The sequence below is a fragment of the Chaetodon trifascialis genome, chromosome 15 (assembly GCF_039877785.1).
Source record: "Chaetodon trifascialis isolate fChaTrf1 chromosome 15, fChaTrf1.hap1, whole genome shotgun sequence".
In the NCBI taxonomy this organism is placed as follows: Eukaryota; Metazoa; Chordata; class Actinopteri; order Chaetodontiformes; family Chaetodontidae; genus Chaetodon; species Chaetodon trifascialis.
In genome coordinates, this window is record NC_092070.1 from 4,067,415 (window position 1) to 4,094,948 (window position 27,534).

General features: G+C 42.8%; 1 protein-coding gene across 2 annotated transcripts; it reads left to right on the top strand.

The window, feature by feature from the left end:
* The first annotated feature begins 1,945 nt into the window (after positions 1-1,945).
* LOC139343632 (TANK-binding kinase 1-binding protein 1-like) lies at positions 1,946-25,057 on the top strand. 2 transcript variants are annotated; one of them, XM_070981379.1, is made up of 13 exons: positions 1,946-2,055; positions 16,560-16,800; positions 16,932-17,063; positions 18,048-18,152; positions 18,380-18,527; positions 20,750-20,943; positions 21,293-21,360; positions 21,460-21,566; positions 21,868-22,058; positions 22,188-22,463; positions 23,382-23,462; positions 23,556-23,783; positions 24,205-25,057. In XM_070981379.1, the coding sequence occupies exons 2-13, from the start codon at positions 16,567-16,569 to the stop codon at positions 24,331-24,333; spliced, it is 1,893 nt and encodes a 630-aa protein (XP_070837480.1). In that variant the 5' UTR covers positions 1,946-2,055; positions 16,560-16,566; the 3' UTR covers positions 24,334-25,057. The 2 variants fall into 2 exon arrangements, with proteins under 2 accessions (XP_070837480.1, XP_070837481.1); XM_070981380.1 differs by having other exon boundaries at positions 16,560-16,794.
* The last annotated feature ends 2,477 nt before the right edge of the window (positions 25,058-27,534 follow it).

The window sequence follows — 27,534 nt, forward strand, 5'->3', positions numbered from 1 at the left end:
CTAGTGGAGCTGCAGTAGGTAAGGTCGAGAAGAAGAAGAAGCCTGAAAATTTGAACCAACACAGGTTCCACGTCACTCCCCCTCCCTCTCCGCTGCACTCATGCCCTGCCTTCAAGCCCCTCCTCCCTGCAGCGTCTGCGCGGCTGCCGTGACAACCAGCAACGTTAGCCTTAGCATCGGAAATAAGCTAACTCTGCCCAGCCGCTACATCACAGTCACTAACATACCCTACGCGCTGTGGAGTGTTACTGTAACAATCACCATATTAGCTTTATGGTTACTTGTTGTCTTAGCCGTATGCTGTTGTTGGCAGCAGCGGTATGGACAGTTTCTCCTTTGCAGGTGGCTGTTGCTCCACCATAGCTTTCACTAGCCTCCTGACTCCGCTCACAGAGCTGTTTGAGCGGCAGCCGGCAGCATGAGCGGAGGGAGAGGGTGGTTCACAGCGAACTCTGAGGAGTGATTGACAGATGTCAGACACTCCCTCAGACGCTCCTCTAGTTCTGATTGAGTGTTTTGTGTCGGGCATGGTAGATTCTTGCAAATGGCAGTAGATCCAGTAGGTGGGACCAATGGAGCCGGTTTATTTTCACAGATTACATGTTTCATGTACTGCTGTCTGGGCATAGGGACAGTTTTAGCAAATATGACAAAAAATTACTTTTACACAAGGTACCTACTGCATCTTTAAAAACTCCTGACCTAATCGGTTGGTTGTATCACCAGTGCACAGCTGAGTGTAGGAGACCACACCCAGCCTGAGACAGACAGACAGACAGACAGACAGACAGACAGACAGACAGACAGACAGACAGACAGACAGACAGACAGACAGACAACACTAAAGGAAAAGGGGAAAAGGAAAGGAAAGCTTTGGTTTGGTAACCTGTTTCCACATTTTTTTGCAGTGTGTAGGTGACCTTTAGCAGCACTGATTACTGTTTGCCACTTCTTCCATGGCCAGCCGACATCATTAACAGTTGGTGCTTTTTTTTCACGGTAAAAGCGATACAATATTTTGCCTGCAGGATACAAAGAGTGACTGAATTCAGAGCTTCCACACATGACATTCCCTCATCTGAGCGACATGTTACACAAGTGCCTGGAATCCATCCATCCATCCATTTTCTATGCCACTTATCCCTTTCGGGGTCACGGGGGGCCGGAGCCTATCTCGGCTGTCAACGGGCGAGGGGCGGGGTACACCCTGGACCGGTCGCCAGCCGATCGCAGGGCACATACACACAGCCATTCACACTCACACCTAGGGGCAATCTAGAGTCACCTATCAACCTAATGAGCATGTTTTTGGTCTGTGGGAGGAAGCCGGAGTACCCGGAGAGAACCCACGCATGCACGGGAAGAACATGCAAACTTCACACAGAAAGGCCGACCCGGGAATCGAACCTGCGACCTTCTTGCTGTGAGGCACGCGCACTACAGCAGCCCGTGCCTGGAATCTTGTCATTTATTTATGTCTGAAATTATCTGAATTTCCAAATAACTAAAGCCATGTAGTGAGTTATGGAAGTTTATATATTTGGGTAGGTTATCTCTTTCAGACGGGCTAAAACATGGAACATATAGAACATTTTGCATAGTTCGCATTGTAAAGGAATCCATATAGATCTAATAACTTCATGAATGCAGAAAGGACATGAATTATTTAGGTTTCACTTCACACTGATTGGCAGAGAAACAAAAACTATGTACAATCAAACCCATTTTCTACTCTATATATAGTTTTCTTTGCAGTGTAGGCCTATTTCCTGAAAGCAACTGCGTACCAATACAAGATAATGTGGACTGTAATGTGGTTCAGGTATCAGTGTCCTCTATGTTCCTCTATGAATGTCTTTTCAACGTAGGACTGAAAGTCTTCATCTCTTCTCTCACCCCTCCCCTTCTCGTTGTATGGTGGTGGGGGTACACACACACACACACACACACACACACACACACACGGCAGCTTCCACTGCTGATGTCAGACTCCAGTCATGTCGACCATCCTCAGCACCATCAGCACCATCATCTTCATGGCTTTTCGACAGAGACGTAAGTGACCCTCGTTTGTGTCCTCTGTCCAACTTCCTGTTCTGTGTCTGCTGGACTCTGTCTGGATCTACGGTTTTCTCCGTTATAAGCCTTGTGAAAACAGATATTCGGGATTTGGTGGAGGGTCAGGCTCGGATGTTTTGGTTGCGCCGAGGTGGATGCGGGAAAAAAAAAGCTCAGCTGTGACGCTGTAATGAATATTATAAGGATACCGCACAGATATCAGATACATGGAGGTTACAGAGAGAATGTGGCAGAGGGAAGATGTCTCCGGTAAGGTTGACGGAAACTCTTCCGTCCCTCAGATGCGCTATGCGGCGCTATGGGGATGTTTCTTAGAAGGCTGGGCTGGTTATACTGTGGCTTGTCATGATCATTTATACCTGACTGTAACAGACAAACGGGGACATTTTTCCTGAGTGGCGAGCTTCATCAGCGCAATTGCAGAGCGTGGATGACCGTGTGGCGTTCAGGTACTGTCTGGAAATGTAGAAATCTGTGGTAACGATGAGGTTTTGCGGCATGTTACTTGGGATGAGAGGAAACGCAGCTACATTTTAAACTCCCTTTCATACACATATATTGTGTAGGATTGGAGATAGCGTGCATTTCAGTAGCCCCAGTTTGTGCCTCTCATGTATGAGCATACATTCTGGTCGCGAAACGAATCATTTCTGCAAAAGGGAACCAAATTAACCACTTTTAAAACCCTTGAAGATTGGTAAGATTACATATTGTACTTTCAGAATCCTCAAAGAATCTAACCAGCTGAATGGCAAAATATTCCTTCTGCTGAATGATCCAAAAGTTTCACAAATTCCAATTTCCTATCCAGCTCACTGGCAGGCTCCCATCTTTGTTTTGACTCAGAAAGAGATGCAACTTGGGAAACAAATATATTTGTAATATAAAATATTTGTAATCACATAGGGGACAAAATATTTAGTCATTCTGATGGTTAAAGTCATGAACGAGCAGTTCTTAAACCAGGCTTGCACCTTTCTGAAACGCCCCCCAGAGTTCCCTCCTGGAGCCAGACCAGGGAGTGGTCCAGTCAGTACCCTGTGGCTGGGGGAGTCCTGCAGCATGAGTGAGCATCACCTGAAAACAGGATCTCTGGGATGTTCAGAAGGTGCAGGGTGAATTGGCGCCTGGAGAGTTGAGTGATGACTTCCTGTAGTTGGTTCATATTGGCCTTTGTCCCACCGAACATCTGAACAACTTTCTTTTTCTTTTTTTTTTTTGACTGGTATGTTAGAATGAAGCTGCTTGGCTGAAATATTTGTATCAGCAATATTTCATCTTAAACGAATAAATGGTCCCTCTTTAGGCTACTAATAATTGCATGCGCCCCTGCATGGAGACTCTTGTCTTCTTAACCATAGGACACTCCAGGACGATGGTCACCAGTGTAGTAGCCTATTTCTAAATGAAATATGCACCAAATTGCACAGTGCCAGACTGACTCAGATATGATGATTAATTAAAACAGCATTAGCTTGGACACATGGACCGACCTCAGATCTGCTGTCTTTATCTCTATCTGCTTTGTTCCTCCATCAGTGACCTGGTCTGCCTCCTCTCTGTCCACATCACTGTTTAGCGTGATTAAGTGGGAGTCAGAGAGATGACTTTGTGCAGTGACCTCCTCACCATACTGCTCATGCATTGGTGAACAGGCTGCATTAACACGCGTGCACACACACACACACACACACACACACACACACACACACACACACACACACACACACACACACACACACACACACAGGTCTGTTAATGGGCTGTATGTTCACTGGCTTTCCAGACATTCTCTGACAGTGGTGGGAGAACCAATCGATTCAGCTGACTGAGCCAGTTCACCAAGTGTGTGTCTGTGTGAACGCTGTGTTGAATGAGGTCAAACTGTTTTCTTTAAAACCATTCAAGTGTTAATCTTAGTGTTACCTCATGTGTCACAAATAGCAGCATGTTGGAGTTGACCACTTCATCTGACCGATGACTGAATTTGTGTTTAATATCATTCTTATCTAGAAATGCTTCTATAAGGACAATGTCTTGTCTTAAATTTAGCATTTATAGAGAGTAAATAAAATACATCCAAATTAGATATATTTGAGCTGTTGGAATGCATAGTTTAGTCTTTTAACTGGGAATGTTTTTGTCTCATGAAACGTGAAAGCATCAACAAGGTATGCATGTGCAACAGTCACATTGCAGGATGCACCATGTTAAGTAGGGCAAATGAACTGCCGCCACTTTTTTGCTGCTCGCAAGGTTCTTTTTTTCCATGAGTAAGTCCCATTTAATGGTTCTTGAGACATGGGATTTGAGCAGTTGCCAGTGGGCGCTGGTGAAGGGGTGCACTTCATCAGTTTATCAAACAACCAAAGCAAGCCCCACTAGTCGTCTTCCACAACCTGAAAATAAGTGCTGCCTGTTTTGGCTGTTTGATGAACGCATCAAGTGCACCCTGTCACCAGAGTACAAAGCGAACTGATCGGTGTGCGTGTAGAGTCTGTGTAGCTCCTGCCTCTAAGCATCCTTGCGATGCAGCTACTGTCACAGATAAGGTTGTGTAGATGCTGGAGGCAGGCATTCAGTTACACACAGTGTGTATATTCCCGTTATCAGTGGCACCTCATCCTGGTGCTGGTTAAAAGTTAAAAAGTTTCCGTCAAAGGGCTGCAGTAACCAGATCTACCTGTGCTTACATCTTTCCAGCATGAATCTGTTTGTTGCTTGAGTCTGAGAGTTTTAGCATCCTCAGTTGTGCTGGAGGGGCTGTTTAAGGGTAAGACAACAAACTGTTTCCCAACATGTAAGACAGCTCTTCAGTAAATCTCATCAGCCTCCAGTTTAAACTGAAGAAGTTCTGCTATGCAGTCCAAATGCAGCTGGTCCTGACTAAAGCAGTCACTGCTTTTTTAATTCAAACTGCCTATCAACTTGTGGAAAAATTAAATATTCCATCTTGAATGATATGTTCACATTTAAAATTCACTGTGTCTACGCACATGCTTTGGACTTGGGGGGCACTTGCAAGCTGTCAGTTAATTCCTGGATAAATGTGAGGCTGTGTGCTGACTTTGCACCTGCCTCACAATAAAGTTAGCTTGTCATTGAGGCAGCAGAGGCACTGCAAATGCCTCCGCCAAATCTACAGCCTGCTTGCTTGGGCTGCATTTAAAAAAATCCAAACAAATAACATCTTAGTTACAATTAATTAAAATTTGACGTTTTTTTAAAAAAATCCTGGTGTCAATAAAGTGTCAGATTCAGGCCATTTACATTTTTTTACATAAAGCTTAAGCTCTGATTTGATTTGTTTTTCTTTTAAAGAAGTCAGAATAAGCACTTTGTAACTGTGTTTGGAAAAGTGCTTTATAGATAAAGCTTTACTCACTTAAATAATAGAACTGTTACCAATAGCTAGGAGTCACATGTTAGCATTGGTTACTATGAAGAATTTAGTTGAATTAGCCTACTAGCCTGTTAGTTGGTTGATCAACTATATGTCTCAGTTGATTGGCCCTCAATTCACGTGACATTTATGTGCAAAAGGTGTTAATAGAAGGTTTTTGATGCAACTGCAAATTTTAGGTGCAGAAAATATCCTCATTCTTTAAGTGCTTTTGAGTTGTTGTTGTTGTTGTTATTGTTGTTGTTGTTTTTTTTGTTTTTTTGTTTTTTTTTTAAATCACATTAGTGAAATTGATATTAAAAACCTCAGCTATCAGTTTTCCTGAAATCTCTCAAATGTCACAATAGAACTTCAGGCTTTTTGGCTTTCTTTTATCCCCCAAATTCATCTGCATTACTCTGTGTTTTACGGAGGCTGACTGAAACTCACTTTGCCTTACCTGCCATTTTGTCCTCACTACACTTTCCTCTCCATCTGAAGACCTAAAACTAGCTGGAGGTGGGTGGTCTGCTCAATCACTCTCTGGTACAGCAGCTGGATGAAGTCCAAAAAGGGCCAAGATGAGCAGTGAGCTTTGTTTTAGATGAATCTGGCTGTAACAGCACCACTGTTTGTTGCAGAAGGTAGAGGGAGATAAAGGGGTTTGGAGAGCAGGTTTTAGGTTGGTATTTGCGTGTACATGTGTGGGAGGTGAGGCCAGAGGAAGACCTACAACAACAGAGTGTGTGCTGAAGACCTGACTGCAAGTGCGTTTAGTAGAATAAGGCAAAAACAAACTAAAACTAAATGCTGCAGATAGTTTCTATCTATCTTTTAGGAAGCATTTAATCAGCTTTCTTAACTTAACAAATTATTCCTACCATCATCAGTATTTAAGAGAGTTTCATAGGTGTCCCAACTAGAGCTCAACCTACTTTATACTGAATTTTTCTGACCAGTTTTCCAGCGAACAAATAGTAAACTTGCTCTCTGGTGGAGAAACTAACTGATGTATCTGTGATAAGCATACTGTGCAACAGTCAATAAAATCATCCATGCAAATGTAGAAGTTGAAGGTCAGACAAAGACATGGGCATTTTCTGGGAGGACATACTGTGTGTCACACAGTGTGTTGTGTGCCTGATGTGCATTCTTCTCGGCTCACGTTGGCTCTTCTCGTCATTTTTGAATAAGCTTGCAAAACCGTAACCTAAAAAGGTGTTTATTAACCTGATAATGCTGTCCCACAATTCCTTGTGGCAGCAACATTTAAAGTGACGCACCGTTTGGCCACTTACAATAACAAATGATCAACATGTAATATTACACATCCACAGACTGTATCCACCATAATACATCAAGTCAGCATTTCAAAGGGCTTTGCTCTTAAGATAATATATGCATAGACCTACAATCAGATCATAATCAGCATATTAACCATAACACAGGAGTCTGTCTTTCAAGAAATCGTGATAGATGAGATGTTTTTAATTCAAATGGTGAATGGACTGCGTTTATATAGTGCTTTTCTAGTCTACTTTGACCACTCACACACCAGTGATACAGCATCAGGAGCAATTTAGGACTCAGTATCTTGCCCAAAGGCACTTGGATGTGGTGACTGGAGGAGCCGGGGGTTGAACCACCTGCCTTCTGATTGGTGGACGACCCCCTTTACCTCCTGAACCAACCTGAGGGTATGTACAGTAGTGGATTTGTAAGCCTAACACATTATACCCATCTGGCATATATTTAACAGTTATTTTCATATCATCATACTAGTTTGAGAACACTGTACACTACAGCAAATTGAAGACCTGCTTACTGTATGTCAAAGGAACCAAAGCAGCTACAGTCAACAACATGGAACTAATGCATGAGAAGTGCAAGGAGACAAAGAGGGACAGACAGCGCGTGGACACAGGCTAGAGATGTGACCCACATCCACGTCATCATAGTTTACAGTGGTACAGTGCAGTGAGGATACAGACGAGCAGTAGAGTGCATATAACAAGGATCTATCTGGATGTCAAAGTAAACAGAGACTCCAGTCTGCAGTGTGGTTCATACACTTCACTGATAAACCACAGAACTGTGGAGTGACATTAGGCCTCAGGGTTATACTTCGTTTACCTTATAAATGGTTTGTATAATGGCTGGTTTTTGGGAATGCTGCAGCCTCCTCAGTACCCCGACTTTCTGCCTTCATACTTACTTTTTTATTTCAATTCCAGCCTTGGTGATGAAGTAATATTTTTCAGCCGGTCATCCACGTTAGTCTCTATGAAACAACACATCAGAGCGCATATGGCCAAATACCTACCATGCACTTTTAGTAGCCCATCTTTGGAACACACCATGGCAGACCGATGTCAGTAACATCTGATGTAAACCCAAAGTTAATCTTTCCTTTGCCACAAACTCAGCTTTAACATTTGATGGTGACAAAATACAGACATGAACATAATAAGCACAATGCATTGTTATTACACCAAACAAGGAATACTTGTGTTTGGCTAATTTAGACCAGAAAGGTCTAAGATTTGAGCTCTTGTGTAGCACTTTAAATAACTGAAATTCAAACAGACTAATTTGGAGTTTGAGATTTACAGCACTGCTTAAAAAGTCCTGTCAGCACCAATCGTAGATATAGAGTGTAAGAAAAATGTTACCATGGTTACAGCAATACAACAGAAGTAATGCATCATTTTCTTTAGCATTAACTTCAGGCGTGACACGGACATGTCATCATTTCAAAATCGTGTCAGTAAGCAATTCTCATAAAAACAGGACCATTTTTTGATGAAAACATTAACATCTAATCTAAAATTTGCACATTAGCATTAGCTAACATTAGCCGTACTGGCACAGTCCAAACCTGAACCACAGCGAAGCTTCACAAAATGACCTGAACACACCCTGAAGTCACAGTAGTCTTCATGGTGAAAAGTCACATGACTACAGTAGTAGAACAGAAAGTTCTCTTCCTAACCTTGTTTTCTTTACGCTCACTCTTTCCTGTTCTTTCTTTCCCTGTTCTTCCACTCTCTCTCTCTCTCTCTCTCTGTCACACTCTGTCCTCGTCACTTATTCTAATTCCCTCTCGTCTCATCTCTTTGTGCCTCTGTCACCCTCATTTGAAGTCTTCTGCTGCTTTTGTTTCTCTCTGCTTTCTAGCTGAGAGCTCACTGTGTAAGTGTGCACCAAGCCTCCACACACACACACACACACACACACACACACACACACACACACGCACACACACACACATACACACACACACACACACACACGCTGTGTTTTTATCACTTGTGGGGACATTACATAGACACATTCATTTTCTTTTTTAGGATTTACGTTGTGGGGTTTGGCATTTTGGTCCCCACAGTTGTTGAACCCTACGCCAAGAGTGGGCTCCTGTTTTGGGGCTTACAAGTACCGAAAAGCAAGACTGCACACACACACACACACACACACACACACACACACACACACACACACACACACACACACACACACACACACACACACACATTGAATTAGCCCTCAGCTGTGCTCACAGATATGGTGCCATGTCCTCAAAGAATTTCTCTCTCTCTCTCTCTCTCTCTCTCTCTCTCTCTCTCTCTCTCGATTGCTTTTCATGATTGAGTTTCTTTTATGATGTTTAGCAATGTGCCTTTTTTTTTTCTCACTTTCTAAGGTTTTCTTTACTGTTAATGGTGGTAGAAACTCCAGTACTGTGTCAGTGTTCACGTGCACAAAGCACTCACTACAGGTCCGCATTATGAACAACAATCTGAACATTACCGATGTTCTGTGTGAGGCATCCAGTCCAAGGCCATCAGCCAATTGGTGTGCCCTATGATTGAGACGTCTACGATATGCTGCCAATCAGTGTGAGGGATTCAGGTACCTAGAGACTAGTGCTGTTAATCAATTAAAATTAAAATTGCGATTAATCTCATGAATGACATAGTTAACTCGCGATTAATCACAAATTAATTGCACATTTTTATCTATACTAAATGTTCTTGAATTATCATTTTAATGCTCTTATCAACATGGAAAAGTGGTTAGGCTTGCTTTGTGCAAATGTTTTTTATTGAAAACAACAACATGTAGTGTTATAGTTTACACTAACATTCTCACTTTGAGCAGTCATTCACATTTCAATGAATCAAATCTCACACAATCTAACACTGTCAATAAACAGATGACAAAAAAATAAATGCTTGGTTACAAAAAAGCCCCTTCAACAACCCTTTCTAAGGGATCAAAACAGGGTGATACAAGATAAACTTACAAAGTGCACATCATTGTAAACTAGAACTCAGCCTATAGTGCAGTTAAACCATGGCTTAAACTTTCCTTTCTTACGTTTTCTTTGAACATAACAGCATCCATATGCCTCTGTCGACAGCCATCCATTGTCGCCTGGTTTTGACATGGAGTCGGTGGAGAATTCACATTCGCCGTGTGTTTGGCCATCAAGTGGTATTTCAGACTGGATGTGTTACGGTGATAATTCAGTTCACACCTACAATACACACAGATAACTTTGGTTTTGTCAGTCGACCCATCTGGCAACTTTCTGAAACTAAACCTTCCATTCAGAATCTTGTTTGCATCTATTTCGGCATTTCGCACTTGACATCCACACAAACCGGTAGCCTACTCTTTTACAGCTAGCGAGCAGGCAAGACCAAACACGTGCGTGGGGCATGCCTATTGTTTTGTTTCCAGTTTACAATTGGATCCTGTAGTTTTTCCTTACGTTACTAGCAGTGGCCACAGCTTATAAAAAACTTTAAGTTAACCACAATATTTTTGACATTCAGTGCACCGAAAAAGACACACAAGTCAAACGTGTGGCAATATTTTATATTATTGCCACACTTTTTCAAGCGAGAAGGCAAACTGGACAAAACGCATGCAATCTGCAAACAATGCCGAGCAGCGTATTACGTCAGTAGCACAACGAACCTGACTATGCACATTGTTAATACGGTGCTTTCTGAAACTGTTGAACTGTGAAGTTTTAGACGTTTTGTAAAATTGTAGAGATGGATAACATAATTCGGAGTAAGGATTGCTTATTCTAAATTAAATTTAATGCTCTGTCTATACATACTGAATTATGTTTTTTTTAAAAATAGGATTTATTGGTTTGCTCAGTAAAAACAAACTAAATATTACACACATCTCTCAAAGTGATACAGACAGTAAAGCAGAGTTGTGCTATAAGAAATCTGATATGGGCACACTCTCGTACCACAACTAACTGCATCAAACTGGATCACATTATATTGGACCGAATCTCTTTGTAAGCAAGTCATATGGTTATCAAATCATTTTTGAATCGCATTGTATCTTGAATGGGAGCGAATCGCATCACATCACATCAACAGAGGCTTCAGTGTATCGTTAATGTATCCTATCGGTGGCTGCGTATCGAGATGCGTATCGAATCGGCCTCAGTGGTGGAGATATACATCCCTACTAGAGACATTATTCCTTTGAGAGCTACTGTGACTAAACACATTGAAAAACATGTTGAGGAGAAGAGAAGAGCTAAAAGTCAAGCCAAGCTGCATGGGATCAGGTTTCCGTTATCTGGTAAAAGTGCTGCAGCACAGGATCAGGTGTAAGCCAGACCACTGACTGGGAACCAGGAACAGGTGGTGGCTGGGCCACCAAATTAGGGTGATTAGCAGGTGAGGAAGAGATGTGGCATCAGTTCACCCAGGGACTGAAGAGACTTCAGCTGATCCAGTCTCAAGAACAGGAGCAATATCAGACTCAGGTATAGACAAGGCCGACCCATGAACAAAAACTGGCTGGAGGCTAGCAGATCGGTGCCAAGTCAACTCAGGAGCTTGAGCTGGAAGGTGGTTTGTGGGCTGGATGCTAGCAGGCCAAGGTGCAGACTGGAGTCTAGTGGACTGGATGTTAGCTAGCTGAAAACTAGCAGGCTCAGCTGGCTGTCTTAGAAATTGGGACAGGCAGGGGGCTAACAGACTTCATGCTAAGCCCAGCATCGGAGACACCGGAGGACTCCAGCATGGCCAGCATGGTCTTTTTAAGATTACCAGTCCCAAATAACAATGCAGCCATGCCTGACGCTTCCAAAAACCAGGGTTTAGAGCCAATTGGCATTTCAAAGAGGAAGGAAGGAATCTCAGTTCATGCAAAATGTCCTCAGTGCTGTTTCACTACTAGAACAGAGTTTATCCATGGCAGATCAGCTGGTTCCAGTTCTGGTCAGTTCATACTGTTATATTTAACTAAAATACTAAATAATAATAATCCATCCATCCATTTTCTATGCCGCTTATCCCTTTTGGGGTCGCGGGGGGGCCGGAGCCTATCTCGGTTGTCAACGGGCGAGAGGCGGGGTACACCCTGGACCGGTCGCCAGCCGATCGCAGGGCACATACACACAACCATTCACACTCACACTCACACCAAGGGGCAATTTAGAGTCACCTATCAGCCTAATGAGCATGTTTTTGGTCTGTGGGAGGAAGCCGGAGTGCCCGGAGAGAACCCACGCATGCACAGGAAGAACATGCAAACTTCACACAGAAAGGCCCGACCCGGGAATCGAACCTGCGACCTTCTCGCTGTGAGGCACACGCACTACCTGCTGCGCCACCGTGCAGCCCCAATAATAATAATGATAATAATAATAATAATACATATCAAACATTGAAAGTGAGAAATTTCTGATATCCTCATTTAGAATGTGATGCCACCAACACATTTCAGAAAAGTTGGGACAGGCTCATGTGTACCACTCTGTTGCATCACCTTTTCTTTTAACAACACTCTGTAAGTGTTTGGGAACTGAGGAGACCAACTGCTGTTATTTAGAAAGTGGAATGTTTTCCCATTCTTGCTTGATGTACGATTTCAGCTGCTCAACAGTTCATTGTCTCCTTTGTCGTCTTTTACATTTCATAATGAGCCAAACATTTTCAGTGGGTCACACGTCAGGACTGCAGACAGGCCAGTTTAGCATCTGGACTCTCTCACTACAGAGCCATGCTGTTGGAATATGTTCAGAATGTGTTTTGGCCCTCCCTGGAAAAGACGTTGTCTTCTTGGAAGCATGTTACTCCAGAACCTGTATACATCATTCAGCATTAATGGTGTCTTCACAAATGTGCAGGTTAGCGATGCCATGTGGACTAATGCACCTCCATACCATGATCCATGATTTCCAAAAAGAATGTTGATTCATCAATTCACAGGACAGTTTTCCACTTTGCCTCAGTTCATCTCCAATGAGCTCTGGATGAGAGAAGGCAGCAGCATTTGTGGATCTGGTTTATATGTACATTTCCTCTTTGCATGATAGAGTTTCAGCTTGCATGTGTGGCTGCAGCGATGAACTGAGTTCACAAACAATGATTTTTGGAAGTGTTCCTGTTTTCATATTTGGCAGCCTAGGAAGCACTTTACTCACAGGTTAGTTGTAAGAGGGCTTCAGCAATTTGGGATACCCATAAAAGGGGTTACATGATTTTGAAATGTGTACTGTACTGTCTCTGCTATCATTGGTAACCATCATATATGGCTGCTGCTACTTAAACCCCAGAGAACTGCTTGTCCTTGTACTGTTCACTCCGATGGAGTGGACATAAATAAATAGTTAAAGTGTGTGTGTGTGTGTGTGTGTGTGTGTGTGTGTGTGTGTGTGTGTGTGTGTGTGTGTGTGTGTGTGTGTGTGTGTGTGTTGGGGGTGGGGGTGGGGGGGGGGGTGGTGAGCCTAAAGGCAGCTGCAGAGGAAGAGAGGTCAAAGCATCTCTCTGCAGATAACTCCCACTCTCACAGCCCACAGACTGTCTCTCTCACACGCACACTCACACATTCAGCCCACACACTGCTTGTACCTATTGTCTATCAAGCTCTTCCTCAACATTTCCCTTCAGTTTTCAACACAATTCACTCAGCTCTATTGGCTTTTTCTGCAGGAGCACACACACACATGCACACACAGTATCAGCCAAGGGCAGATCAGAGCAGGGCCATATGTCTTCATCACATGGTTGTTTCATTTATTAATGGACTAACAGTCCGCGTTACCCACAACCCCCTGCAGTCAAACACAAAACCCACTGGACTGCCTCATTATAGTCAATAGCAATATTGGTAATACAATCAGTGTTTCAATTCACTTTCTTTATTTGTTATTTGTTATTTATTTATAATTTTATTTCTCGTGCTTATGTATTCATTTATTTTTTAGCAACATTTAGAAAGTCAACAACAACAAAAAGAGAAATGTAGCTGCATGCAGCGATTTGCGGTTCAATCACTTTTGCATGCAATATAAGAACACAGCTCAGCTGGTCAAAATTCAAGTGACGAGCAGCAACAAGCAGCTTCACTGAGGCGAGCAAAGATACTTCATCTCCTTTAATTCTGTTTAAACTAGAAGTGAGACCAGTCACACACTGGTTTCATCATCACAACACCTGCAGCATTTCAGTAATTGCACACTCTAAGTCCATTTGTCCCTCCCTTTGTTGGATATGAGCAAAACTGAGTGTGGATGTTCAGGAATCAGCCCATGAAGTCAGTGAGTTTAAGCCACTTTTTTCTGGAATATTCTCACAGATCATTCTCCTTTTCCTCTCATCTCTGTATGTACAGTGGAGTCAAAAGCCTCAGGATAAACACCAATCCTCTGCTCCTCATGTACATGTCTTCACCTTAATTTGGCCCACCAGGGAAAATGTGCATGTACTTGTGTCAACACAAATCTCTGCATTATGTACAATTGCACTGCCTCTCAAATTCACTTGGTATTCAGTCTGAACACAGTTTAAGAGGTTTTGTGATTTTGCACAACGTCATGTGCATGATGTCAGGGAAAAATATAGATGTCGTTTTTCGGCTCTCGTTGTTCTGCCAGTCTTAACTCAGAAGAACATTGGCTGCTTCATGACATGAGTGTTAAACACTGTATACTGTAGCACGGGGATGCGTGCCTGTGTGTGGCTGTTCTGAAGCGTATGTTAGATGTTCATGTGTGAAATGTTAATGCACTTCAGAGCTGCACGCTCCACCCTACTCTCATAGACCTGCTGCTCAGATCTCCTCTATACCTGTGACTTCACCATGTTCAGGTGAGCCTGGGATTACTGCCATCTTGTTTAGACAGGTTTGTTTGAAATCCTAACTGCGTGTGGGAAAAATGATCATTCTTTGTAGCCTAAATCTACAGAAACATGGGTGTTTGTTCAGCTACTACAATACAGTTTTCTTCTCTTCACCGAGTGGCCATTTCCTGGATCTCCCTCTCTCTGGTGAACCTGCTGTGGCTCTGTGCCTACGTTTACACGTAGCAGGGTAATATGGAAAAGGGATATTTTGGCGCCTCCGTTTTCAAAAATAACATTGTGCACACAACATCGTTTTCAAAAATGTTGTAATTTACATAAACCTGGATAAATACGCCATCGAGCGCCATCATGACTATGCCAAACCTATGGGTGCGAGTGTAAACATAGGTCGTTCACATGACGTTAAGTATTTTCAATCGTGTTGTGACGTTTCGGAACCTAAAATGCCGTTTAACCCTGTTTACACGCCGACACATAACCAGCGTTTTCAGAAATCTTCACTTTGGCCGGAGTTTTTAAAAATTCAGTTTGCGTGTAAACACGAGGCCAGACCACATGAAAACATTTGCGTTTTCCCTTAGTGTAAACGTAGCCTCAGTCTAATGGGCTGCAGGTGAGCCACTCTGATTGGCTATGTGATTGTCATCAGTCTCTGCCATTGTCCTTGCCCTCACTGCAGTCAAGCAGAATCCCTCCTTCTCTGCTGCTTCTGTTATTGCCATGCAGTTAAAAACAAGAATATATACAACAATATTTCCTGAATGTGTGTGCACATCTCTCTGCAAAGCAAAGGAGGTGGGTTGATTCCTGACTGTGACACTTTGAGCGCTAAAATCTCTGGTTGCTGGTGCTTATTGGGACTGGGATGAGGGGAGTCCCACTTTTATGCTACACTGAGGTCGCGCCGTAACACCCTTGCAGTGACTGTGGTGGCCAAATTTGTATGTCTTATGCATGAAAGTTTCCCATCAGTCAAAGATTTGTTTTGCCTATTGTTCCTTCACTGTGATGTTAGAGCTTCATTGTGCAGAATGATGTATGTGCAGAGTGTGGGGAATTTTTTCTCTGTGCTAACCTTTAGTCTCATCTTATGTAAGTGTGATGCATAAACCTGATATCTCCAAGTCACATACAGTACATTGAGGATGGACTTCTCAGTTTTGTTGTGTCATAGATTCAGTTTTATTTTATTTTATTCTTTTTCAATGAGGGAGAAGCTCATTTTAAGAATGTTTTATCAGATAATTTAAGGAAAAACCATATCAGACAAATTATTATTCATTACACAGTTGTTTATTTCTTAGATTCTTGGATTTTCAAAGGGTAAGGCTGGTGTTATTCTACAGTATGTTTTTCTTGCCAACAAATCCAGTCTGTCAGGACCCACGTCGTCACACCTGTCAACCATATTGGAGGTCCGCAGCTCTGGAGAAGTCGTGGCTGAGCTTTTCTGCTGGCAAGTGAATGAGCAGCACAGGGATGCCCCACAAAACATCGAATCATTAATCCTAATTGATCGCATCGTTTGCAGGTGTCATTTTGAAATGAGATTCCTCCTCCTCTTTTTTGAGATGAGTTTTGAGCCGTAACGATGGAAACCGCCAGTGAGAGGCAGGGGATGGGGAAGAGGGGATGCATTTTACAGTAGCAGATGGAAAGCACCAAACCTTTGGCTGGCGGGCCCAGTGGGCTCCTGGCTTTGAACACACACACACACACACACACACACACACACACACACACACACACACACACACACACACACACACACACACACACACACACTCTGACTGTCACCTCTGCCAGGACATGTGGCTCTGCAGATTTATTGCCATTAGTGCCCCTGCTGTGTGAGGTGGAGAGTGCAAAGTGACTCACTGAGCTGACATGGCTAGGCTTTCTGTATGTCTGCTGAACATCCAGTCTATTAACTAACTGCAAATCTCTCTTTACCTCTCCTACAGCTAACTGATGATGGATCTATTCCGCAGAGGAGAGCTGGGGCTGCTGGGAGGAGGAGAGGGGCTGAGAGATGATGTGGGCGTTTCTGGGATCAGCTGGTCGGCCAATCGGCTGCCAGAGGACATGTACCCAGCATCAGGATTGGCCCTGGCTGCCGCCTATCATGACATAAAGACCCGGCTTGCCAGTCTGGAGAGGGAGAACAGCAGCATCAAGAGGAAGCTCAAACACTACGAGGTCAAGGTGGAGAGCAGGACACACACACACAGTACACACAAATGAGCCCACACAAAATAGAATAACATAGACACTGTTGAGGTGTGAATGTGTGAGAGTCAATCTCCTCTCCTGTCCTCTCTTCTCCTGTCCTCCAGTTTCCTATGATTAGTGAATTTGGAGAGGAGAGAATCGTGTGCTGTTCCTGTGAGCCCATCATCAAGGACACCAGTGTCATCCAATCAGAGACCACCAACCTCCAGCAGAGGATCAACTCTCTCACTCAGGAGGTATTCTGTAATATCATCGGCATTGTTCTTATCAAAGTAATTGCAGAAGTGTGGGAACATGGAAATATTGTCGAGTGTAGAGGCAACATTCTCGAGCAGTCACATTACAACATCAAGCCGACAGTTTAGCCACATTATTGAAGACGCTTTTTTCAGAGGTCAAACCAAAAACATGAGCACAGCCACAGGGTTGCTAATGATCCCTCACTGCACAGGAAAACTGAGTGTGCAATTGTGTACGAGAGGCAGGTCAGAGTCGAATCCAGAAGTAGGTCTGTAAACTGTAATAGATGTTTACAACAAGCAGTTTGGGAAATCATTTTACTGTTCAACTGAACCTTCATTTCTCTCCCCATACAGTTTCTACTTCTACTACTATTAATAGTTGACCTCATTTACACTCCTGTCTCGTGTGACTGTGAGATGGTTATGGAACATCAAAAAAATGTAAATGCGCTGTAAAAGCATCAGAGATGGATCAAAAAGTGATTGCAGGAGGTTTGCCAGATGTTGGAAAGGTGTAAATCCATGCAAAAATGAATAGAATCAGCGTGCAGTCAGAGGAAATAGAGTCCCTGTGATAATGGCAGCTGAAGCACTGAAAATCACACAGATCAGCTGTTTCAGAGAACAGCAGTCCATGAGGCCGAGAGCTCTGCAGCTTATTATTTCTGACAGACTTGTCATTTTATGATGTTGTTTCTGTGTCTTTTGCTGTCTTTTAACATACCTTTAAAAAGGAAGTGTTGAATTATGAGTCAGAGCTGAACTGACCGTCACACTATCAGTGACACCTGTGGTTCAGTATAGTACATGCTATATGCGTCTCCACGAGGAGACGCATTTGTGTGGTAAGTGAAAGTGTCTTCATTCAGATCTTGTCTGGATAGGAGAAACTTGAAATGAGGTGTAAATGTGGCTTATATGGACAGAACAAAAATAATATAAAGCAAAATCCTTGAGATTTCTCTTCCTGTGTCTCAGCTGCAGAAGAGTAAGGAGAGAGAGGAGAGGCTGGAGGAAGTCATTCAGGCTTATGAGAAGATTCACCTGGAGAAAAGCAATGTCCAGAGAGACCTAGATAAGATGGTACACACACACACACATACACACACACACACACACACACACACACACACACACACACACACACACACACACACACACACACACAATGTTAAGCAGCAATGTGGGTTTCCATTTCACATGTGTATTTGTGTTGTGTGTGTGTGTGTGTGTGTGTGTGTGTGTGTGTGTGTGTGTGTGTGTGTGTGTGTGTGTGTGTGTGTGTGTGTGTGTGTGTGTGTGTGTGTCAGACGACTCTCGCAGAGCAGCATGTGGAGCGGATCCACGGTTTGGAGTCGGCTCTCAGACAGAGAGAAACATCCCTTCAGAAGCTCAGCGCTCAACTCCGCAAAGACAAACATCAGTCTCACCTGCACACCAGCCTGGATGTACCCAGAGGTGGGTTCTGTTTGGATCATGGTCATGTTAAGAGTCGTAAGAGGGGAAATACACTCATAAAGGTACTAGTAGCAGAACGCAGTACCACTCACTGTTCTTACGACATGACTCAGTTAGGAGTTAAAAATACAACATATACAAGTGGCTGTTTGCTCTCCTCCCCTTCATTTACTGTTACATGTGCCAAGCTTTCCTTTCTTGCACAGCACATATGCAGTTTACCGTGATGGCAGTGGCAGATTAATCACCAAAATTCATAATATTTTTTTAAACAATTTGAATTGAGACGAGAGAAAGCAGCTTCTCACGTCTAGCTGTCGATCATTAATAGTGTCGGCTGGAATGACAACCATCCTTCCAGATTCCAGAGCTAGCTGATAACAGTAGATTCATAAGTTGGTTGAAAATGCTGTCAGACTTGAGTTGAACTCTGTCTTAAATATGCATGTAATGGATACATACTTTATATCATCGTAAAAGACTGTGGGTTTTGACTCTTATTATAACTTAATGCTGTTTAACTGCTTTGCTACTGTGATACTAGATAGATAGATAGATAGATAGATAGATAGATAGATAGATAGATAGATAGATAGATAGATAGATAGATAGATAGATAGATAGATAGATAGATAGATAGATAGATAGAAAAAGATAAAACTAAGGTCAATCCACGTGACCTGAAACCTGACTTGATATATTTTCCCAGTTGTTTCATATATTTGTCTCATCTATCAACACTTCAGAGTTTTGCTCATAGGAGACTACTTCACTGATTTCAGTAGACCAGTTCTGAAAGAACGAGCTTGTGCACTGGCTTCCATAAGTCATGGATCTGTTTGTACTCCACACAGCATAATTGATTGTATTTCAAATAATATGTTTCACTTTTAAGGGCTGCACGCTGGGGCAGCGGGTAGTGTGCGTGCCTCACAGCAAGAAGGTTGCCGGTTCGATCCCCGGGTCAGGCGGGGCCTCTCTGTGTGAAGTTTGCATGTTCTTCCCGTGCATGCGTGGGTTCTCTCCGGGTACTCCGGCTTCCTCCCACAGACCAAAAACATGCTCATTAGGTTAATTGATGACTCTAAATTGTCCGTAGGTGTGAGTGTGAATGTTTGTTTGTCCTTGCATGTGGCCCTGCAATCGGCTGGCGACCGGTTCAGGGTGTACCCCGCCTCTCGCCCATTGTAGCAGGGATAGGCTCCAGCCCCCCGCAACCCCGAAAGGGATAGGCGGTATAGATAATGGATGGATGTTTCACTTTTAAAGTTAAAGGAGTATAAACGGCCCCAAATCAAATGATATGATCTACTCCTGCTCTTGGAATTAACACTGGGTTAGGTTACGAGTGTACGTAACTGAACTTGTGGGGTGACTGTATTTTTAAATGCCCAAACCAGAGCCTCTAATTGTACCAAACATTCATGCAATCCCACTGTTTAATTCTCTAAGCAGTTGGGCTGCTAATAGATGCACAGCTGCCATCCGTTTCTGAGGTAGCTGCTGGCGGTGTAAACTGTGACCAAGGCTCTGGTAGTGGTGGAGGAGAGGAGACGGAGGGAGAGATGGCATGGTGGTGGCTGCTGTGGTTGCCAGCTTGGTGATAATGTCAGTGCTAACAGTTAGTTACTGGTTTGTTACTGGCAGCTATAGAACTCTTAGCAGTGGCTGACTATTGCAGTGTGGCTGCACCTGCTCACTGACCATCCTCACCCTCCACTAACTGTGGTGAATATTCAGCCAATTCTGCACTGAATGTTGAAAACAGACAGAGACATTTTAGTGTTTTACAGATATTTGTTGGGACTCGGGACACTCTGCTTGAAACCAGGACAATCCCAGTCAAACCAGGGCATCTGCTCCCTCTACAATAATGTATGTAGCCTCCATTAGAACTGACAAACATGCAGTCAGTTCCTCACCAATTGGCTTTTATATTTCTGGTTGTGGAGTGGGTAAAAAAATGGAGAGCACCATCCAAACTCTTTAAACACAGTATTTCTCCTACTACAACTATGACAACTACAGGTATTAAAACATCTACACGTAATAAATATTCAGCCATGTAAGTGTTCAGCTAAACATGGCTAAAAGGACAGATACTGATTTAGGAACTGAAGTTTACTCTGCCATTCATATCATTGTAGAGCAGTGACCTTTAAGAAAAACTAGGACTTGAGAGTAAACATGAAACAGACTGAAAGTGTTGTGGGTGCCATCAGAGGGCCGTGGGCCGACGCTCCAGAGCTCACGCAGTCTGGACGCCCTGTCAGACCTGAAGCTGCAGCGACTGGAGGCTGAACTGGAGGGGGCACGGCACCAGGCCGAGGGAGCCTGTCAGAGGGAGCAGGAGCTGAGGGCCGAGCTTCAGAGGCTGCAGCAGGAGGTAGCCCAGCTACAGGAGGCACAGAGACAGGTAGAGCGCACCATTAAAAAACCTCAGAGCCATTATGTCTGCTGCACGCCTCCAGACTTTGGGCCTTTTTGTCACATTCGATGGCCATTTTTAGAGACAATAGGATTCCTCAGTAACTTAGTAACTATTTGCAAATGTATTCTTTATTTGATGGTAATTTCTATAAAGGGGTGGGCACTCATTTTCATCTGTTTCCAATAATTTAGGTCTTTGTACAATGTATGATGAATAATTCAAGAAAGATCTGAAAATGGATGATATGCAGTGTATAATGTATTCATATGCATAAATAAAAATGTGTTAGACAAGCACAGCCCTAACCACAGCTTTGCGTCTGTCTCTCTGTCAGTCGCAGGATTTGTCCCCACACTGTGAGCACTGTGATGTCGAGTGGATAAAGAAAGCTGGGGACGAACAGTGAGTCTCATTTCAAAGAGGAGAATATTTTGATATCACTCTGCAATAAGTGTCAGCCTGTATGCATATATTTACTCAGTCAATCTCTTTGTGTTGCAGGGTGAACCTAGCGTTAGCCTACACTGAGCTAACAGAGGAGCTGGGGCGTGTTCGCAATCTGGCTATGAAGCAGGGTGACCTTCTGCGACACGTGTCACAGGAGCCTGGTAGGTCACCTGAGTGGCGCCTCGGTTTAAGGGCTACATGGGGTCACAGCCTCTGTAACCATAACAGCTCCATCTACAACCATGATCCTGCATTTTGAATGATCCTGTTAATGAATTCAGTATCAGTTAATATAGTCTACACTTCCAAACCCTGCAGAGCCAATTGCATTATCACTTGGCAAAACCGAACATGCACACAGTGAAGCTGGCACACAGTCACACACCACAGAGTCAGTGTAGCAGCTGAAAATGTGTTTCAGCCAGAAATCTTTTCATCATTGCTCTCTCTCTCTTCCTCCAGTCTCTCGTCCTCCCCCTCCTCCTCAGCGTCTCTCCCCCACCTCCCCCCAGCGCCCTTCACTGTCCCCTGACAGGCTTCTCCCCACCACCTCTCCGCCTCACTCCCCAAGTGACGGCCCTGCTTCCTACTCCCATCAGCCAACCAGCAGCCGTCTACGAGCAAAGTTTCAGGGTCGTCGTAGTTACTCAGAGGTGAGTCTGGATTTTGGTGTAACTTCGCTGGAAAATTAGAGTTGCAATTTTTCATATGTTGTGAAGTTTTGTAGTGAAACTACGTATTTACTGCATAGACATGTCTTTTAATCTGTTCCACTTTCCCAGGTATCTGACCCGTCCGCCATCCAGAGACACCCAGCTCGCCTGATGAGGGATCCGGTATCCACCCTACCCAAGCCCAGGTCTCTCCTGGGGGAGATGCAGGGTTACAGCCACAGCACAGCTCAGCTCCGTACCTCCTTGGTGGGCCTGGTCAGACCAGCCTCAGCTCACGGAGGGGAGAGAGGAGGAGGAGGGGGAGGAGAGAGAGGTGGGGGCAGCAGTCTGAGCAGCAGTCCTCATCACTGTGCTCTGGACCTCGGCTTCCCTCTGGCTGCTGAGGTGAGAGAGAGCTTTCACCTACTTTTATTAAGTCAGAGAGTTTCCCCATTGTTGACAGTCTTATATGCCCCCTTATTTTTCAAGAAAATAAGTGTTTCTAGTAAATTACTTTTATTAGTTAAGTAGGCAATTAACAAATAAAGCAAATACCTTCATTAGATGAATGTGATGAGAAAATCTCGTTCGAAAAAATGGACTTTGTGTTCAGTAATTAGCAAATATTAGCATACTGTCTAAGACTGTGAACATGGTTAACATTACCTGCGAAAAATCGGCATGTTAGTACTCTGGGTAATTAAAAAAATACCAATAATGAAAGTTGTTATTATTATTGTTATTACAACCCTGATTCCCAGAAAGTAACACAGCCCTACATACAGAAGCACACTGCATTTGGACCACACACTGCATTCAACTATCAATAATTACCACTTTTCAAATTCAACAAGCCATTTTGGATGGGTGTGAATGGCCAGCCAGAGCGCTGCATCATAACACTGAATAACTAACGAGGTAACAGTTCCAGCCACAAGCAGCAGTGCCAAATCAGCTGTGCAGGTGAGGCTGTGCATGCCTGTGTTTATTTCAGTGGAAGTCTATGGCGGTTGATTTTTTGACTTGCACTCTATGATATGTTTTAGCTGCAAATTCCCACACATGTAAGTTAACAGCACTCCTACTTGCAGTTACTTGATACTTTGCCACAGATACTCCACGCTTACTTAATTACCTGACAAAATAAAAAAAAACTCAATAGTTGCTTGTAATTAAATCACCACCTTCACAGCTATCCATTAACATATCAAACCTACATGTCATACTTAATAAAAGGTAGAAATGTTTAAGGAAGTGTTGTATTAGAAAAGAAACTGTATTCTGGTAATCATCATGCTCTCCCCTGCCCCTCCTCTCATCCAGGTACATCACTTCTGTCGCCTTGACGACCCGCCTGAGCCCACCCCACTGGTGACACCACCACAGTCCTCTGATGATGAAGAGGTGATGCAGATAATAATGATGTGTTTGGCTTCTCTCATGGCTTTCATGTGTGGTTATTCATTATAAAGATGTGTGTGTTGTGTAAATTCGCAGGATGTGTGTACGTATTTATCACCGGCTGCCAGCCCACCTCGGACACTTGGTGCAATTGGGATTGGCTCATCATCTCCGAGGGAACAGCCCCTACACCCTTCGTTTCCGTCTCCTAGGAAACAGCCCCACCATCCCTCTTTCTCGGCCCCTGAGGGCCCTGCCACCCTCTCCTGCCATCTGCCTCCCTACATGAACACTGAGCATGCTCAGTCATGGCCGTCCATTAACGTGAGTAGAAAACAATGATGAGAATTACATAAAGCAACCAATAGATTTCCTGCAGTTCAAGTTCAAAGCGGGATGCACGGGCAAAAAATGTTTTCATTTCACAAATTGTGGCTCATTTCATATCTGAGTATCAAAACATTGTTTAAAGCTGCTTTAGTGGAACTTTTTGGTCAGTCAGCGCAGAACAGTCTGTACAAGCAACACTGACATATTATCGCCTTATGTTATTATAGCTGACATGTTACACAATGCAGCTTTTTAAAAAATCACTTCTTGGCAATTTTTAACAAACTGACATCCTCCGCTGGGCACTACTACACAGCTTCCGTGTAAGCTTTGGTGAAAATTAACATCAGATTCTGTGTTTTTGCTGTAATTTGAGGTTCGGGAATTTGACGCCTGTGTCTTCCTCTGTCTGCAGCTATGGATGGAGTCAGAGGAGAGTGCTGTTCGTAGCTGTCCTCTGTGTCAGCTGACCTTCCCAACTGGTTACCCTGACGATGCCCTGATCAAACACATCGACTCCCACTTGGAGAACAGCAAGATCTGACATGTTTTATCAAATACGCTCCATCCATTTTCACCTGAGATGGACCTAACCAGCAACCTTCCAGTTCCAGAACAAGTTTGTCCTTCTACCGTCCAGGCTTCAGTGTTTATTATTTCATTTACAGGTTATTGATCTCTTTTTGTTCACTCAGCACATATTATCTCTCATAAACTCCATATCACCAATTCTGATGGTTTATCTCTTTTCACAGCCATGTTCTTCTTTTGTACAGTGATAAAGAAATAGCAGATTTTGAAAAGACAATAGTGCTGCATGTCTTGGAAAAACAGTACTGACACAGGGACAGGAGCTGCTGAAGCTCCACTGGTAACATCACATACTGTGCTTAACTGACAGCAGCCCTGGAGATAGAAGACGTGCCGGTAACATCCAACACATGCAATGAGTCACCGGTTGTTTTCATGTCCCAACATGCATCAGACTACCTGGATTATGCAGCTCTCATCTCAAAATTACTATTTTCAAAAGATTTCTTGACCTGCAATTAACTAACATGAAGTAAAATGATTCAGAGGTTAAAAATTATCTGCAGAAGTAATTTAGTAGTTTTTAGTTTTTTGGATGTGATCACAAAATGAACACACAGGCTGTAGAAGAGTTCATGCTTAAAGGGTAGTGTAAAGGTGTGTTCAAAGGACCAAAACAAACCATGTCTAAGCTCAAGAGTGTGAGATGCTCCCAAGGAAAAAATGTGACTGAATGGAAAAATAACAACAATAAACAAATAATAACAATAACAAACAAGCACCTACTGCCATCTCGTGCTGTGGTCATGAAAGTGCCTTGGTTAAAACACAACCTTTCTTTCAACAGACAGAGATCTATGGAGGCCTGTTTCTGCCACTTCAGCAAAAACCTTTTGTTATCTTAATTATGATTCAGTATTTCATACTTACTAACATTGCACATAATGAGATCTCAAATAGTTATGAATTATTATCCATATTTTTTTCATTAATGTTTTTTCCCCTCATGATAATGAGATATATGATTACTAATAAAGTAATCTCATCTCTCATTTATCTCATAATTCTTATTTTGTATCTTGTAATGAGATTTATGATTGTGAAAAATGACCTAATTTCTTCTGTCATCCTATAATTAGGATTTTGTTTCTCATAATTTTTGGAAAGCTTCTCTAATTCTGAGATATTATTTCATAAGTATTATCAGTCCAGATTTTCTTCATTTAGTTTTCTCCCTAATAATTCCGACTTGATTATGAGACATATTCAAATTTGTGCATTTCTCACAGTCAGAGATCATGTCACATACTGTATGTTGTAGTCATTTTTTTAAAATATGAAATCTTATGACTAAAAATGCGACATACTGTGTCATAGTTATGAGGGGGAATCTGGACCACTGGTTAATACTTGTGATGTGTGATACTATTGCATCATTATCAAGATTTTGTCAGTTTCACTCTTATAATCATGGTAATAATTAATGAGTGTAGTAGGGGGTAGTAGTTTTAATAGGAAAATTAAGTATAATAAACATAGATTTGTAATTTACCATCTATATCATTGCAGTATGATTAAGTATTAGGACCTTGAATCTTTGCATGATTCATCTTGTCAATGGATGTTCGCGGCTCACGTTCCATCCGACCGAAGTTTGTCTGTTTGTGTGGATCTCCATCACTTGTCATCTCCTTGCGATGGTAGGAAATAGCCAACGTCTAGTCATCCATGAGCACTCTGTCTGACACACTTTAGAAAGCATGTGGTTCCGTCCTGCATGCCCTATGTCCTCATCATCCGATGTAACCTTTTCACAACATTCAGGGTTTCTTGGCCACTCATCTGTTGGGCCATGGAGAAAGTCTGTGTGTTAGCTACCTCCAACTGTAGCTCTTTTCTCAGCAGTTTATCCATTTTCACAGTGATTGTTGATGAAGTCAGCCCTATACCTGTGGATTGGTAGTTTGCTTTAAAGGCGCCACTCTGGTCTTCCCTATCATGAATGTGCAGTCAGCTTGGTTCCTCTCGTTCCGCAGCAGTAGGTCCTCACTTTTCTTCCAACTCAGATCCTGCAGGACCTTCTTGCAAGAACTCCCCATAGTGATCTTAAACTGAAAGGTGTCTGACTACACACACCAGTGGCCTCCAAGGGCTCTCGTGTTTGTTTTGTTTGAGGTCCAGGTTCTTTACCTCATAGGCCAATTCATTATCTGGAATTGATTTGAGGACATTGATGCTGTAGCTGACCCATTTTGTGTGGCAGAAACCTTCCTTGATGCACATTTCTCTTAGATCCTGACACAGCACAGTGGCTTCTGGCACCACAGACATGAGACAGTCATCCACATAAAAACGCTCAAGTATTGTGCATTTCTAGATCCAGCATTCATTAAGCAGTCCAACATCTGGATTGATTTCTGGAATGCACTTTTGCAATTTTTGCAAGTCCAAATTATAAGCACATACATAACACTTTGTAATGCAGTTATAAGGGTTTACAAAACTCTCTAAACCTTTAGAATCATGCATGACTTATAACATGGTTTGTAAAATGGTGTATTGTACGTTCAGCATTCATAAAGCTTTATACCCCCATGCTAAACAGACAAGTGTGTGTGAATGGTTAAGGCTCTTAATGAACAGGTGCCCTGGTCACGTAGTATGAATGTGAGTGTGAATGGACAAATGCAGACGGACTGTGAGTGGTCGTCAGTTAAACACAGTCCATTTACCATTTACCATTCTACAACAGTATTTGAAAGAAGATCTGAGTCCTGGGTTACACAACACATAAAAACTAATGCTAACGTAATGTTAGCCAGTTATAAAGGCACATAGAGGACTGCTCTAACGTATCATAACAGATTATAGAAATTCAAACTTTCTGAAATGCAATGTCTTAACATTAATAATATTCTATAACACGACCTTATCAGCTTTACATGAAGTGACAGCGTTGTGTAAGTTTATTAGCAATTAGCTGTCCTGCTAGCTGCAAGAAAAGTGTGAGCCAAAATACCCCACGATTATTAAAACTACGTCAAGTCTTTATTTTCCAAGCATCCAACATCACCATAGAGGCCAGGTTATGCCAAGGCCATAATAGGGATAATAATAATAACAACCCTAATGTATGGCCAAATATAAAGCTAGCTGTACTTCTGTGTAATCACTAACACATTACACTCAGTAATATTGTAAAGTAACTTGTTAC

Coding starts and splice junctions, on each gene's coding strand:
- LOC139343632 (XM_070981379.1), top strand. CDS start 16,567: ATGATGGATCTATTCCGCAGAGGAGAGCTGGGGCTGCTGGGAGGAGGA. Junction 21,361..21,459: donor AAGAAAGCTGGGGACGAACA/GTGAGTCTCATT, acceptor TTTGTGTTGCAG/GGTGAACCTAGCGTTAGCCT. Junction 21,567..21,867: donor ACACGTGTCACAGGAGCCTG/GTAGGTCACCTG, acceptor CTCTTCCTCCAG/TCTCTCGTCCTCCCCCTCCT.